General features: G+C 39.4%; 2 protein-coding genes across 2 annotated transcripts in view; both read left to right on the top strand.

Annotated features, from left to right (window-relative positions):
* Positions 1 to 1000, top strand: part of LOC134003441 (carbohydrate sulfotransferase 15-like) — a 35194-nt gene extending 34194 nt beyond the window's left edge. The window contains exon 8 of the mRNA XM_062442647.1: positions 457 to 1000. Coding sequence (XP_062298631.1) covers positions 457 to 656 — 200 coding nt within the window. The 3' untranslated portion in view covers positions 657 to 1000. The remainder of the gene's footprint in view (positions 1 to 456) is intronic.
* Positions 1001 to 12580: 11580 nt separating this feature from the next.
* Positions 12581 to 15525, top strand: part of LOC134003195 (inactive carboxypeptidase-like protein X2) — a 31037-nt gene continuing 28092 nt past the window's right edge. The window contains exons 1-2 of the mRNA XM_062442321.1: positions 12581 to 12947; positions 15373 to 15474. Of these exons, the coding sequence (XP_062298305.1) occupies positions 12665 to 12947; positions 15373 to 15474 (385 nt within the window). The 5' untranslated portion in view covers positions 12581 to 12664. The remainder of the gene's footprint in view (positions 12948 to 15372; positions 15475 to 15525) is intronic.

The raw sequence follows: 15525 nt of genomic DNA, 5'->3' as shown, positions 1-15525 counted from the left end.
TACATTGCTTGTTTAGATTAATACTCCAAGACCCAAAGACATTAAGTTTAAAATCACACAAGAAAATGTAATTTCTTTCACATACAGTTCTGAACTTTCTTACTGTTACCATACTTTCAGTATCAAGCAGCCTTTCCCTGGGGTATAGATTACTGGTGTAATGGGCCAGTGTATTTATGCGACAGTCAAATTTGCCCTGTAGTGCGGTGTATCCCACAGTTTAATTGCCCCAAAGCTCAGACTAAGCTCTTCAAAGACCTGCCGACAACAGCAAAGGTGCAATTACCTCCTAGAGACTCAAATCTTCCGGATGGAAACGGTGCTGAGAGCACTGCTGATAGACAGCAACATGTCAGATTGCTTGACTGAATTTTGTTCCATTTGTTTGGAGCTGCAGAAAAGAGTGAAGTGCCTCAGAAAAGTAAAGTGAAAGCAGTGTTTGTGTGTGTTTTACAGGGCCACTGACAAAAGATATGGAGTCAGAGATCACAAGAAGTCCTGCATCAAACACCAGGAGGCCAGCTGACAAAAACCTAGGACCCATGCTGACCCTCACTAAAGAGATCTTGAGGGATTTCTACACACCCTTCAATGAGAAATTGGCCAAAGTGCTGCGGAATGACTCCTTCCTCTGGGAGAGCAACTCGAAACTTTGAACATCCCCTTCCCCTTTACTCAGTAACAAAAAAGAAAAACCACTGACATGTCAGCCAGCCCTTCATTTTAGTTTCATCTCTCTCAAGTGCCCATGAAAATCAATGTTTTTTTATTTAAATTATTTTTTAAGTTATAAAAGCAGAGATGAATTAATGATAGAAAATAGCACAAGTGAATGTGGTGATTGTGTGTGTGTGTGTGTGTGTGTGTGTGTGTGTGTGTGTGTGTGTGTGTGTGTGTGTGTGTGTGTGCGTGTGTTTGTGTGTGCGTGTGCGTGTCTGTGTGTGTGAGAGAAATGTTGGCAGATTTTGATTGTTTTTGTGACCAGATGTACAAAATTAAATAGTGAATTCAATGATATTAAAACAGAGTCCTGTGGTGTTTTTCTAAGTTTGGTTTGGTTTTAGTCGGCCTCACAAAACTGAAAATATGTGACTGTTATTTTATGCCTTTTGTCCATAACAGCTGGAAAAAAATCCAAGCAGACACTTTAAATGCACGACTTTACAAGTCGTGCTCAATGGTATCGGCTGTGATCAGAACAGGAGCGATTAGTGCTACAACAGTACCCTCTATTGGGTCATACATGCAGTTACAGTCTTATAATTGCCTCAATCCAGTATGGCTGCTGTTGACTGATAAGAAACATACTGAAGGCTAAATGTTTGCAATAAAAGCTGCCTTTACATGCAGACTTCAGATAGTGATATACTGTATTTGGATACTGAAAGTTTAAAGAGTCAAGGAAATCTACTTGATTTGTGTTTTTAATCGATGTTGCCAGTTTTCTGAAAGGCAGCCATGTGATTACTGGGATCATAATGACTCCCTCTACTTCTGTTGAACATTGGTTACCAATACTAAATAATCACTAATTAGTAACAAGCTGAACATAAATATGTGTGATTTGATTTGAGGCTATTCAATCTAGCAAATAAATTAAGGGCACCTTTGGTAGGGTCACATCTACCCAGGGGTAAAAGATAACTAGGAACAAATTAATGGCAGTATAATGTGTTTCGATATAGGCTGAGCACTAATGAAAGATTTAAATACAAGGGGAAACATGTGATTATTTATACTGATAAACTGAAGTATGTGCTGAAGTGGTAACATACCCTCTCTCTACACCAGAGGGCAGAAAATACTCAAGAATATACAGCTGCAGTTTGGACTTAAGGCATTTAGAAACTTACTACAGCAGTAAAATACTAGTATTTTTTCAAGCATCACTAACATCTGGAGCATTTAAAGTACTTAAAGAGCAAGATGTGTCTAAATTTTCAACAAGAAAAAGGATCTCATATCAGTAGTTAGGTCTCTCTTTTTCTGGCAGCCCCTGAGCCTTCCTCCTCAGCCCTCACTTCAAGACAAATTGACCCAAATACCACTGGAAAACCTTTCATAATCAAGAGTAAACCTGCATAGATTTATGAAACTATATTGGGTCCCTTCTTTTTGTACAGTAGCTGTTTTCAAACAAGAATGCATGTCCTTAACTTTACAACCTCATACTGCCAGCAGCTTTGACTACTTCCTTCTCACTACAAAGAAAGAAATCAAGACAGTCTGACTAGGAAAAAAATGTGACTGCAAATCATTTGCATTTTTGTTTGGACTTTGACTGTTCATCCGACTGGCTGAAAAGTTTCTGCTTCAATGAGAGGCTCCAACCAACTTCAATTTCCTTGGAATTCGCAAATATTGTCAAAGCTTATTTTATCCTGGTCTGTGCTATATCATAATACAGTGAGCCACAGGAAAGTGAACAACTCCTGCTGCTGCTGAGAAAACTCCAGAGACTTTTTTGATCCCACTATTTCACATTTATTTGCATCACCTGTGCTACATTTTGGCCTCAGTATGCCAAAAATACAACTTGTCATAGGAAATTATAGTCTTCTAACTGTCTGGTAGTAAAATAATAATTCATTCAACCAATTCAGGTGGAACAGATTTATAATGTGTTTAACTGTTTGAGTTGGTATTCAGCATCTATAGGGTTTGACCTCATCACATACAAGGATACACAGAGCTCAGCACAGCGGGGACTGGGGAGGGATGATAATATACTTCACTCCAGGGGAACTTGGATTCAGAGCCTACAGGTGGATACATGTGGAGGTGGAGCTTCGCAAATGCTAGCAGCAGGAATGCACAATGCAAAAGAGAAGTACAGAGGCAGAATAGCAGAGTAAATGGTACCTCAGACCTTGAGGGAAATATACTATCTAAGCACTGTCTATGTGCAAGTTGGAAATGAGACTCGGTGTGATAATTCTCAAACAAATACTTCAAAAAATCAATGAACCAAGTTAAGACCCACCTGAAAGCCTCTTGTGCTAAAATAAAATAATCTATCCCTATCTAATCTATACACGGAGAGGAGAACACAGGAATGAAAAATTGCCCTGATAAATCTTGTAATAAATGATCTTGTTATCTTGAGAAATCAGCCTTTTGTTTTCTCAAAAGCATGAACCATGGATATATTATGGATGTATTGGAAGAGATGTATTATAAGAGTTGGATACTGCACTAAAAATGGCGCCCATTCAGTCCAGAAAAGTAAGAATTACTCAGCCAAAAAAGTATTTCTACATTGCAGGTTTGTTGCCATGTTATGCAGCCTATTGCATATGTGCAGTAGTGTAAGTGGGCCCGCTTGGCCCATTTTGTGATAATGTCAAATGTCATATAATTAAACAAAATAATATAATTTGGGATCTGCTTTTAGCATATACTTCCAGGCTTAAACCAATGGGCTTAAGTCTGGAAGTATGTATGAGTGCCACAGACAGGAAGTGGAGAAGTTGGGAAGAAATGAAAGACTAACATGTTTTTTAAATGTATTTATTTTTAAGGACTTTAAAGGAACACATAAAACAATGCCAGCCTTATCCTTTGCTAATCTTAAGACCAAGGGTTCACAAATAGTGGACCATCATGTCCATTATAAGGGTCCAGGGTTCTCACAGGTTATATAAATATAATATAAATGGCAATGTGTACTAAGCACTTTCAGTATACAATTTACTTCTCACTTCAACAGAACCTGCTCTAAACTAATACCACCTATATTTCTGAATATGAAGAGTGATCTCTGTCATCCTTGTTGCTGCATGGATCGTTCCTTCCTGAAAGAGGAGATGTCTAGATGCTGACAGTGAGCTGATAGAGTCCCTTAACCTGTAACACAGAGGCAGGGCATTTTAGGTCACTTTGATGGGATTCCCAACAGACTATTGGATGAGACAGGGGGAAACTTTCTCCCCAGGTTCATTTCTCCTCTGTCAATTGGATAAGCTTTGAAGAAGGCTTTAGCAGTGAGGCCTCTCTCTCCAATGTCTTTACCACTACTTTTCTTTTCCCTCCTCATCAAGTCTCTCTCAACTCCTCTGCTCTTTCTTCTTATTGCACTTTAGCCCTCTGTCAAAGTAAAACTTTAATGAAATTCCATTGTATTGAGGGACAACTTAATGTGAGGGATGTTTGTTCCTAGTTACTAAAGTTATGTCCCAAGTTAAGAATCTTTGACCGTACAGTCAGGGTAAAAAATGTTGTCAGTCTCAAGACCACCACAAGTGAGACTCTCTACATCTTTTGCTTGTAACTCTCCCAAGATTGTGTCAAACAAGCTAAGTGAAAATGAGAAGCCCTCTTTTGAATCACAGATCTGTGTTAGGGCGTTGTCAGTGATTAATGGAGAGTTTCTTAACAAGAAAGAAAGATCTGAATAAACAAGTTAAAGCAACAAACATTTGCAATAAATAATGCTAATTCAGTGTTCAGATAGTGTGCCAGTTATATTTGAAGAAGCTGTGCGTGTTCCAGTCATGCCCAGTGATGATAGAGCAGGCGAGGAATGCAGGCGACAAACAGATCCCAAACTCGATGAGATTTGCTAGAGAAAAATAGATATGCTATGTTTATTCTCTTTTCTATCACACACAGTAAACCAAAAGTAAGCTGAGGATATTAAAGAGTCCTGCACAGTTTTCCCTCCTAACATTCGTGGTATATTAAGGGTTCAGCCCAAAACATCTGTTTGTGATATACAGTGCTATGCAGTTTTATCTCTTTTGGATACATATTGTAGAAATAGAAATGGTACATGGAAAGGCAAGTGATTACTGATTGCCCTGCTTATTTCTATTGTCAACAGCTTGCAATTTTTGGGCAGTTAGCATTTCCCCTGCTCTTGTAAAAATTGTTGCCCATGTTTTAAAACATTTGATATTTTGGAAGGACACACCTCGATAGTCAAGGGAAGTCAAAGTTTTGAGAAATTTCTTAAACCACAATTTTTTTAATGCACATTTGCATCACAATTATTTGTCCCAATTACTCTGTTTAGCTTTGGCAAGCCTCCATATGGCTATATTTATTGAGTCAGCTATTTCTATCAGTCCAAATTCAAATGAGCGGAATATGTGATAAACCAGATGTTGCTTCTGTCTTTTCTCTGTCCTCTCAAGCCTCTTGTGCTCCTGCACTTGTGTCATTTGTTTCAAACAGGCCTGCATGGCTATGACAAAAGTGGGAGACACTTTGTTGAAATAGGAATAGCATAAGAGGAGAACCCAAACTAACAGTGGCATGTGTAATCAGTAAGATCAACAGAGTAGGTGAGCGCATGAGTGAGTAAGTGTGTAGATGCAAAGTTTTATGGTGTAGAAACACAAACCAAACGCCAACCAAAAATTAAAGGTTGTTTCAGGGAGGAGAGCACACAGCAACTGAGCTCCAAGAGGCTTTTTGAAGGAGCACTGGCACACAGGACCCCAGGTGCTGCTGTTGTTGCTGAGGACACTCTGCCACACCCACCAGCACCTTAAGAGACAGTACAGACAGCAGCTACACAAACCAAGTAACAGGCAGACAAGGTGGAGAGGGTTGTCAGACATTGTTCCAACAAGGTTTAATACATCCAGGGTCATTGCTCTGCATTAGCTCTCACCTCAGACTCCAGCCAAGCATCCCACAACAAGGACTGTACAGACAGAATTCTAATGTGGCTACATCTGTGCCTGGGCGGACTATCTCCTAGCAGCAGCTGAAGTGCCTTCAGGGTGCCTGTAGAACTGCTTAAGATTTATCATAAAATTCTTGATGCTGTTCTGAAGAAATCCTTGGTGTAGATTTAAAACCTTTTAATTTAGTCATTTTCAATGTGCTAACAAATTAACAAATTAACTTTTGAGCTAAAAGCAAAAATAGCAATAAAGCACACACAGCATTTACGGATGTGTCACAGCTGAATGTTGCACCAACTTTAATTACATTTGCTTGTGCTCATGTGCATATTTGTACCTCCATCAGGATTCAGTTGCCATTCAAATTAAAAACTGTCACTGTAATTAGAATCAAACATCTGGCTTGTTTCAATCACACCCAGCTGGAACTTGTCCCATTTGCGGTGAATTTGGAGAAAGAATTAGAAACACAGGTGTTCAGGAAGGGAGCGTTTTCAGGGAAGAAACTAAGGGCGGCTATGCTGAATTGCAACGGGATCAAGGCCACCGTGTAGTAAAACTGACATTGTTACAGAGGAACCTGAGTGTGATAAATAAAGAGCTTTTTCATTACCCAGCAATCTCCAAAGGGGAAGGCATTCTCAGCAACCTCTCCAAACCACAAACAATAATAAATTGTCTGAAACTGTAGGACTGTGTCAAATGTAATAGTGTCCTCAGGGATCAAAATAACTTGACAAAGTAGAAAACCATAGAAACAGGTTGCAGCTAGTGTAAAAGACAGATGTCCAAAGTAATTTTTGTCTCAATTGGCCTGAATAGAGAACTTACTGTGCAATCTGACAAGTTATTGTTCATGTACCAATACAAATATTTGCTTTGAGACTTTAAGACTTTTGACTTTAAGTCAGATTTAAAACCTGCGTTTACAATTATTTTGCCAATAGGGGGAAGTGGAAAACACAGCAACTTGCTTGCAAACCATGGCATGTTTACACTTTCAGCAGATACAAGGCAACAACAGCATACATTTATACTCATTTTTTCCAGCTACCTGATGAATGTATATCCAATACTCATTCTTTATTAGCTCTGTTTTGCTCTCCACCAACTCCTGAGGGAAATTTCACTGTTAAATGCTCCATTATGTTCACCAACTAGTTGCTAAATTTGTCTGTCTGCCATTTGGTACATACAGCGAGCTTTCAAAGCCTTTTCACTAAAAGCAGTTGCTTCCTGCATCTGGAAAGAACACCGATGAAAGCCAAAACAATCCGGCTTCATTAAAAGCTCATTAGAGCTGCAGCATCAGGTGATAATTCCCAGCTGGTTCATTTACGGTTGACCCCTTTCACATACTAGTCCTTTGATCCATTATAATATAAAAATATTGATTTATAGCAACTAAATATGTATTACTTTTGGGAATGAGAGTAAATGATTTGAAATTCCAGTCCAGTAATAACAACTGGCTTCAATCTTCTCACACGTTTATGCATCTAAGAAAGAAATTACCATTTTGAACAAGCCAAAGCGTATAATTAGTAGCCACAAACCGGTGGGCTCCTTGAACATCCATGCATTTATAAGCCTGCACATCATCTACAGCTCAAATGTCTTCCCCCCTCAATATCATAATTTATCACTGGCTGTAATGTGGGTTTTTTTTTCACTCATCCGTAGGAATAGCTCAAGAGCTGTAATTTACCAAAATATGAGGTTTGATGCTGCTATAATTCTGTATATGTGGTCATTATAAAAGCAGAAAGCAAGAAAACCTTATCAGTGCTGTACTAATCTGTGGGTAGAAGGTACTCAAAAAATGTCTGTAAAAACAGCTTTTTTTCTCAGTTTAATATTTAGTCCTTCATTTGAGAATTAGTTACAATCAAATAAATACCATAATTTGTTATCTGGTGAGATCCTGTTTTCTCAATCAAAATAAAGCACTGGATCTCTTGACAGTAATCAAACCGATAAAAAATGGCTTACTGTGTTATTTAAGGCACTATTGATAGTGATGAAACGGCCATGCAACACTTTCAGTTCATGTCAAGATGAAAGCTGCAGTGTTGCATCTTTCACTTGACTGATAATACAGGTTATAGTTCCAAGAGAAGTACAAGACAAACACATGCTGACACTGACTTTAAAACTCAAATCTTACTGCTCTGCATGTACAAGTCTAGCTAATTTCACATGGTTTCCATGGACACGAGAAATATTGCAAAGACTCAACACCAGCCTTTTACCTCCTCCTCTGACCATTGAGTGATTAAAAATGTTCACAGCTACAATTGAGCCAAGTGGAAGTATATAGGACCAGGACTAAAACAGATTTATTTTTTCTTTGTTAAATATCAATGCTTTTTATAACTATAACATCAAAAATATAAAAGCTTTATTATAATGACTCTCTATATAGCTGTATATAATGAAATCAAATTGAACAGAACTGTGGAGCTTTATTTCTTGTCTATGTTATTCAGATTTTCATCGTGCCAACATTAAATTTAAAAGCACACACCAATGTCACCCTTATGGGGATATTTAGCACATGTTTGCCTTTCAGTTTGAGGTGAACAGATATTTAGTTTCCCCTCCTGTCTGAATATCAATAACCTCAAGAGTTGAGACCCATCCATAATGAAATGTACATGCTATAAAGTAGTAAATTCCAAGGTTGTAATATGCCATGTTTTGGATCCATAAATGTGTCACATTACATTTAGTTGGGTGTGTAAATAAATAAATATGACAGAGCAGGTTTGTCCCTGTCATCCAGGAACGAACCTCGTTTGTCCTCAATGAACTCTGGACATCAGAATTCATTAGAAACACTGGATACGAGCCAGTTTGACACACTCAAGGTTGTGTTTGATTGATGATCACAAAGTGTGTTTGCATGCATATAATTGTGTCTGTGTGTACAGAATGTGCAAGATTACCAGGAAGCATTAATCAGATTTTCTCCTCATGTAAAAAGTAAAGAATTCCAAATTTTTCTCTAATTTATCTTATGTTACAAAGGCAGAGTTGAGTTACTGTGCAATACTGCATTTCATTTCTTTTTCATCCCTCATGTTATGTTCCAATTATCACTATCTACACTTCGGTTGTCAGGGAAAACTTGGCCTTGCAATGTCCTGCTGAACAGTACAAAAACATTGTACATGATTCTTTCTACCCCCTGATTCTTCAGTCAGTCCCCCTTTTTCATCAATTACAAGGTGCCAAAGCAGGGAGGCATTTGCCACTGAGCCTCTAACCTGTCACTCTGGGCACTGACGTCCAATTAATGAGAATTCAGCCAGGGATTTTCTCCTCTATAAGAGATTATGGAGAGAGGCAGAAGCCATCACTCTGTTACCTGGGGTGTTCTTCACTGAGAAAGACAGCTATTGTCACAACACCCCTGCCTCAAGCTGCTCTGCTCCACAGCCTGATAAGCCACTGTTTGATCCTCCTGCTTCAGACTATAGCAGGTATTTTATTGCAGACATTCTGGCTTTTTTCAGGCTGACTTCCACAGAGCATGTTTGGAAAATATATCCCACTTTTTCATGCTTTAATAAATGTTGGTCATGTCTAATTAACTGCTAGTGCACACGTTGTGGAGTTGTACATATCATTCTGTCAGCACGGTGGAAGATAAAAAAAGAAATAGGATCCACATCGGGTTTCTCTTTGCCATATGCATTAAAAAAAGAAAGAAAAAAAGATTAGGTCATTTTTTAAGTTATGCATCACCTTTTGTCCTCGGCATTTGTCATTAGTTGAAATGCTTAGAATGACCTAAGTTTACGTTTGCCTAACAAGTGACCCCTTCTGGTCATGAAAGTAATGACACAAATGCGAAAGTAGTGCAGTATTGAATACATTTACATACACACTAATATTCCACTATTATTCTGAATATGACAATATTCATATTTGGGTCAATATGGGTCATGTAAACAGCATGTATTTGGATATTCTATATTAGGCCTTATTCTGAATGTAGCATTTTCTGATTAAGATGTTTTACGTAGTTTGAGACACATGGCCCTCTTGCCTGTTTACCCCTGTGCAGGCAAAATGACATATGCAGGAGCAGGAAGACAGACAGAGGAGAGGAATGAAAGGAGAGTGGAGAGCTGTTCAGGATGTGCTGGAAAAACAGAGTGTGCCTTCTCCACGATGAGCACGGAGGGGATTGGTTGTTATCCTGACATGCAGCCATGGACTGACAGTAACAACTTTGTGTGATGCACCAAAACACTCAGCAGTGTAGTAAACATTATGGGATAACCTCGGTACTGGATGTGCCTATAACTATAAAATTTGAATATCAGTCATATCAGTATCACTTATAAATATCAGGCAGCAGCTCAGTAATGTTTTTCTGGTTTACTTCACTGCCTGGGGAGATCTTGTGACTCCCCTTCCACCTGGAGCAGAAAGAAACTCTGAAAACCTTCTGCATGTAAACAGGAATATTTGTATCTTATTCATTTTCATTAGCCATGTAAACAGCTTGAATATTGTGTTTTCCAGAACAAGTGCAAAAACCGGAATATTTTGTGCATGTAAGCATAGTCATTGTTATATTATACCACTGCAGAGCCTTTAAGGGTGGGTGGTTCACTGAGACTGCACCTTGAGCCCCGTCAACTACCAACAGTCAACGTGCTGGTTTTCTTTTAACTAAATCCATCATCTTTCACAAACAATCCTCAATCCATAATCATAATCCCTGATTATGTTTAATTGTACATTTTTAGGCCTACTGGCAACTATAATACAGTTATGGTAGAGATAGGTTTAAGGTTAAGTAACTACAATACTTAGTTAAGGAAACATTGTGATTATGGGCAATAAAAATACGAATATGAATTAAGTCTGTCACAGGACACAGCAGTCTCCTACTTATAAATCAAATCTACTTCATCCACCACTCCAACTTCTACATTGCAGGAAGTAGTGTGACCCCTACATTACAAACCTCAACCATTGAGAATACAGATCAAAATAATATGGTTTGTAACATATATTCAAAATGGGTAGTTTGAAAAAAGACTAATAGGTGGCCTATTTTAGGTTTAGGTAATGACAAACTGCCAGATGGTAATGTGAACGCACTTCAGCTCATAGAGACTTACAGGAAAACGCTTGTCTTCAGGTGCTGTTTTAGAAATCCTTTGTCATGTCAAGTCGAAGTAATTAAAGCAATTGTCAAATTTGGTGACACTCTGAGAGTTGCAGCGGACTTAAGCTGTGCAGAAAAGGGAGGAACTTTGTGGTAAAAATCTTACACTCCTCTTGACTGCCTTCTGCTCATCTCTCCTTCCGCTTCCTCCCTCCTCTTTCCTCTCAGACAGTCTAGGATGGGTGTAGTTTAGATGAGGAGTGGGCGAACCGCAAATGCCTGCCTAGCTGATGAAGGACTGCGCCAGCCGAGCATGGAGCCTTATAGCCTGAAGCTGTCCACCCACTCCAGATCCTGCTCTTCAGTGATTAGCCTGCAGCCTCAGCCTCCTCTAGTCTTCATTCAGAAGCTCAGGTGTAACGATTGATTTTCATACAGCCTTTTTAGACTTTCCTATTATGCAATGTCTATCCAAATCAGTTATGTGTAATGAACCAGTTCATTTAAATTGGGCAGCATCCAGGCAAGAAAAAGATATTATCTTTGCCTTTGTTTGTCTTGCCTCAGGTTGATGAAATGTCAAAAGCTGTACTTATTAGTTGTGCAAATGCTCCATGGATTCACTCTTCTTTTAATTCTTTTAGGCCCAAGGCTAGACATTTCTCTGGAGCAATAACTCCAAATGGTTCTTAAATGCCACAGATAACACAATGGGATCCTTGTGATGGAACCTTTCTCTTTTTTGACGGTTTTACTCACAGATATATATTTTTATGTAAGAAAATATGATTTTAATCAGGGGTGTTGACTGCTGCTGGCAGCTGCTCTAGTCATGTTTGTGTGTGAGAAAGAGAAAAAAGGAGTTTCATGAAGCACAGACAGCGCTGATGTGATGAGCAGTGACACACAGGGCATGGCTCCATCCCTTGTGTTGGAACATGCCTGGATGCTCCACGGAGAGTTTGTTTGGTTAAATTTCAGCTGCTTGTTAATGTGTGAATTACTGAGTCCAAACAGGCCCTGGCTAAAACAAGAAAAGCTCCAGCAAATGAGGCAGCATGAAGAGGAGCAACAAGTTAATTATCTCTTCCAGAGAAGAGATATCATATGGTGTTAGCTGACATTCAAACAATAAGTGCACTTTTACTAAATTTACAGCTGTACACCCAGTATGATTCACTGCTCAAAGTGAAATAGATCAAATGACTGCTACTGTTTGTTTAAGAATGCATATGCCTGTTTTGACTTCAAATACCTCTTTCCACAGATCAGGAAACTTGCTTCTGCTTCTCCTTTGGACACACAGAATTGCAAACTTGTTAAGAGTTGTTAAAATCCCTGACTTGATTCCCCTGCAGGAAAGAGGAAACTTTCCCTTTGTTAGACCAGCTCCTGCCCCAGACAGTGAGGGAGGAGAGAGAGATGAAAGCAGATCCTGAATGTGTCAATATATGGTTCCCAAAGATATTTTTTAACTCTATTTCAATTCTACCCACACCAATAAAATGACAAAGTGTCAACAGCTTGGACTAGTTTAACTAGAAAAAAGAAAAACACAAAGCTTTCTTTTTGAGTGACCTGCCAGGATCTAAAGGAGAGAAGAGCTCTCACTGTACTGTACCGTCTGTCTCCCTGCCTCTTCCCTCTACTCTCTCTCATCTCGTGCTCCTCTGTGTGTCTCCCTCCCTCACTGCATTTTTCCCAGGCTGAGGCGTCCATGGACCCTCTGGCTCTGCTGCTTTCGTCAGTGACTTGGAGCGCTCTCAGAGAACTTTGTGAACTCTCTGTGTTGGAGTGGGAAGGGAGAGCAATCAGAGCAGTTGATGGGACGCAGCCTGGCAGCAGCAGCACGCTCCTCTGGAGACGGCATCAGGACTCTCAGCTGGAGATAATCTCCAGGGTCATGACAAGACAGCGCCTCAGCCTCTTCACCCCCCTGGCTCTGCTGGGACTCCTCGTGGGGCTTGCAAACCTCAACTGTTGCTCTGCCAGTGAGGACGAGGATTACTACATGCAGGAGCTGCTGTCTAGAGAGCAGTACAACCAGGTCCAAGTGGTAGAGAAGCCTGTGGCCTCAATACCTGACAGGCATGAGCACCGCAGCCAAAACCCTGCCAAGAAAGTGCCCAAGGGAAAGGCAGACAGTAGCAGGCAGCCGGATAAAACCACAGCTGATGCAAAATCAGGTAAGAGCATGCTGACTTGAGTATGAGTTGTTCTTAAAATGGGAAGCTCTCTTGTTTCTAGTAAAAAGTTTATTCTTGTCCTATAAATCCTCCACAAAATCATATACTCAGTTCTATGGGCAATCAATAAGAAATAATGCTTTAAAAATGTTCATGGTTAGTATTCTGACAGTTTTTGTGGTTGCAACAGCAATGCTAGAAAACTAAAGTTCTGCTGAAACTTTTGAAGCAACCTTCTTAGTCAGTGTTGCCACTAGATGACAGTGTATGGCTAATCATTTCAGCTTCCAAAAACCACAATTTGGGCAAACTTGGCAATAAAATAAAATACACAAAATAAATTAAATAAATCATGACACGAAATGAAAAGACATGCTTTGGAATTAAAGAGTAAAGCTAAACACCCAGATGTGTATCAGTTGATGTTTTTATATATAATTTATAGTATAATTTAAGCCGAAATGATTCATCAAAGAAGAACGCTATCGTTTAATTACTCCTTTTCAAAGTCATTTAACGTGCCCCAGACACTCACACTGCTTGATGAATTGAAACGGAAAATCTGAGGCTTCAAACTGAACCTTGGTGTCCTCTGGGACTTCAGAGGAGCAGCTGAATTCAATTCACACGGTGATGGATGTGCAGAGAGAGAGAGAGAGAGAGAGAGAAAAAAAAACCCAACAACAACAATGACCTCCTCAGGTAGTCCTCTTCCTCACTCACCCATACACATAGATCAGAGCCATGTTTCCGTGTTGTCTCTGCACAACAGCAGGATTAACAGCCTCATGCACAGTAGAGGTCAGGACTGCATTAGGAGCCAGAACATATGTGAAATCCACGTTTTCCAAAAAGCAGAGACACAGCAGTGCTGACCAGCTATAGTTGATATACGAACGTACAGCTCAACACATGCAGTGGCAGGTTTGTGGGCATGTCTCAAATTCTGCCAGGTGATTGGAAGACAGTTACGTTGTGAGGGTTTCTGTTGGTCGGTGGCAGATAATTCAGAGCAGCTGTGTCGACAGTGACCTCATGTTTCAAGCATCCAGCTTCACGTGTCTCAGCAGGGATACCTGCTGCAGGTGGGTCTTGGAGGAGGAATATAATAACAGTAAAACAAACACAAGTCCCCGCTTCTTTTTTGATTAGAATGTTTTGTTGTTTTATCTCCATCAAGCTGTATCACACTGACCAGATAAACTTTTGTTTTAGCAGGCCTGTAAATACTGGCTGCAAGGAGTTTCAGGTAAAATTATTTCCAGCATGTTAGTTTGTGATAAGACAAGAAGTGGAAACTCTTTATCAGACATCGGAGGTAACTTACTGTACTTAAGCTCAGTTTGATGTGCTGGTACTTTTTTCAGGCTCATGACAATAGCAATATCTGAAAGTTTAAATCTCATAAAAGTATAAAAGCTGAGGTTACTTTTTTAGGATGACCACATAAAAAAACAAAAAACCCATTTGTGGAGAGATAAGGATGTTTTACAGTTGAAAAAGTACTTTCTACTGGACAAACTATGAAAAGAAGAGTGTTCCTAAACTACCTCAAAATGTTCAACTTTTTTGGCATTTTCTGTACATCAGTTTTTTTTTATCACTTATGACTTATATGTTTGCAATAAATTAATATCAGCTGCCCTAAATCTCAGCTTTTACAACTGTAAAAATCCATTATTTAACCTCACATGGACTCTCACTTATGACAAATGAGGACATCTTACTGCTATAAAAAAGCTGGATTCAAAATACAGACCAATACAAGTAAACTGTCTGCATGTTTCAACATTTCTTTCAACCCTATTTCTAAATCATCAAATCTGCTGCTTTCTAAATCCGTTATGCTGAACCACATGCAGCTCTGAGCACTGTTGAAGATTGAACCTGTCCCCAGAATGAGACGTGGATAAGGGCTTTCAGATGTGAGAAGAATTGTTATCACGTGGGGGCCTATCCTGACCTGACTGTCAAATAAAAAGCACTCGCCTCACTTCCTTCTTTAGTTCCTGGAATGTGACTATCTGCCCCCACCCTGCCTCTTGTGGGGTATTTTCATGATTTATTTAAACCTCAAAGGCGTTTATTTCATTTCATGTTATAACTCTATCAAAGATCTTAAATGAGAGTGCAAGTTGAAATACACTGCTGGCTCAGCTATTTTGAGTCTACATACTATAATAAAATGCATGGAGCAAAAGAGTTAAAAGTTTTAAGTCTCCTGATTCAGTCCCCAAACCTGTATCTGTCCATATGTGACTGAATCCTGCCAAAGATGTTCCCTTTTTTTTTGCTGTGTCAACACTATTGTTTTTCCATCTGTCTGTTAACAACAGTGAATCCACAGTTTTAAAAGTGACTCAACCTGTCCAATAGATAAAAGTTTTATTTGTGCTCCTGTATTTAATGTTATTTCCTTTCTTAGTGAAAACAGCCAACAAAAAGGCAGAGAAGAACAAGAAAGGTGCTTTGAAAACCCCAAACAGCGTCTCAGAAGGAGACAGACAAGACAATCCATTGAAAGAGGGTGAGTGAAGAGCCGTTGACACACTCACTTTTTATGGGAAGTTCATGATCT

This window comes from Scomber scombrus, chromosome 21 (assembly GCF_963691925.1).
Source record: "Scomber scombrus chromosome 21, fScoSco1.1, whole genome shotgun sequence".
Classification (NCBI taxonomy): Eukaryota; Metazoa; Chordata; class Actinopteri; order Scombriformes; family Scombridae; genus Scomber; species Scomber scombrus.
Note: the sequence above shows the minus strand (reverse complement) of the source record. Positions and strands in the feature narration are given on the sequence as shown.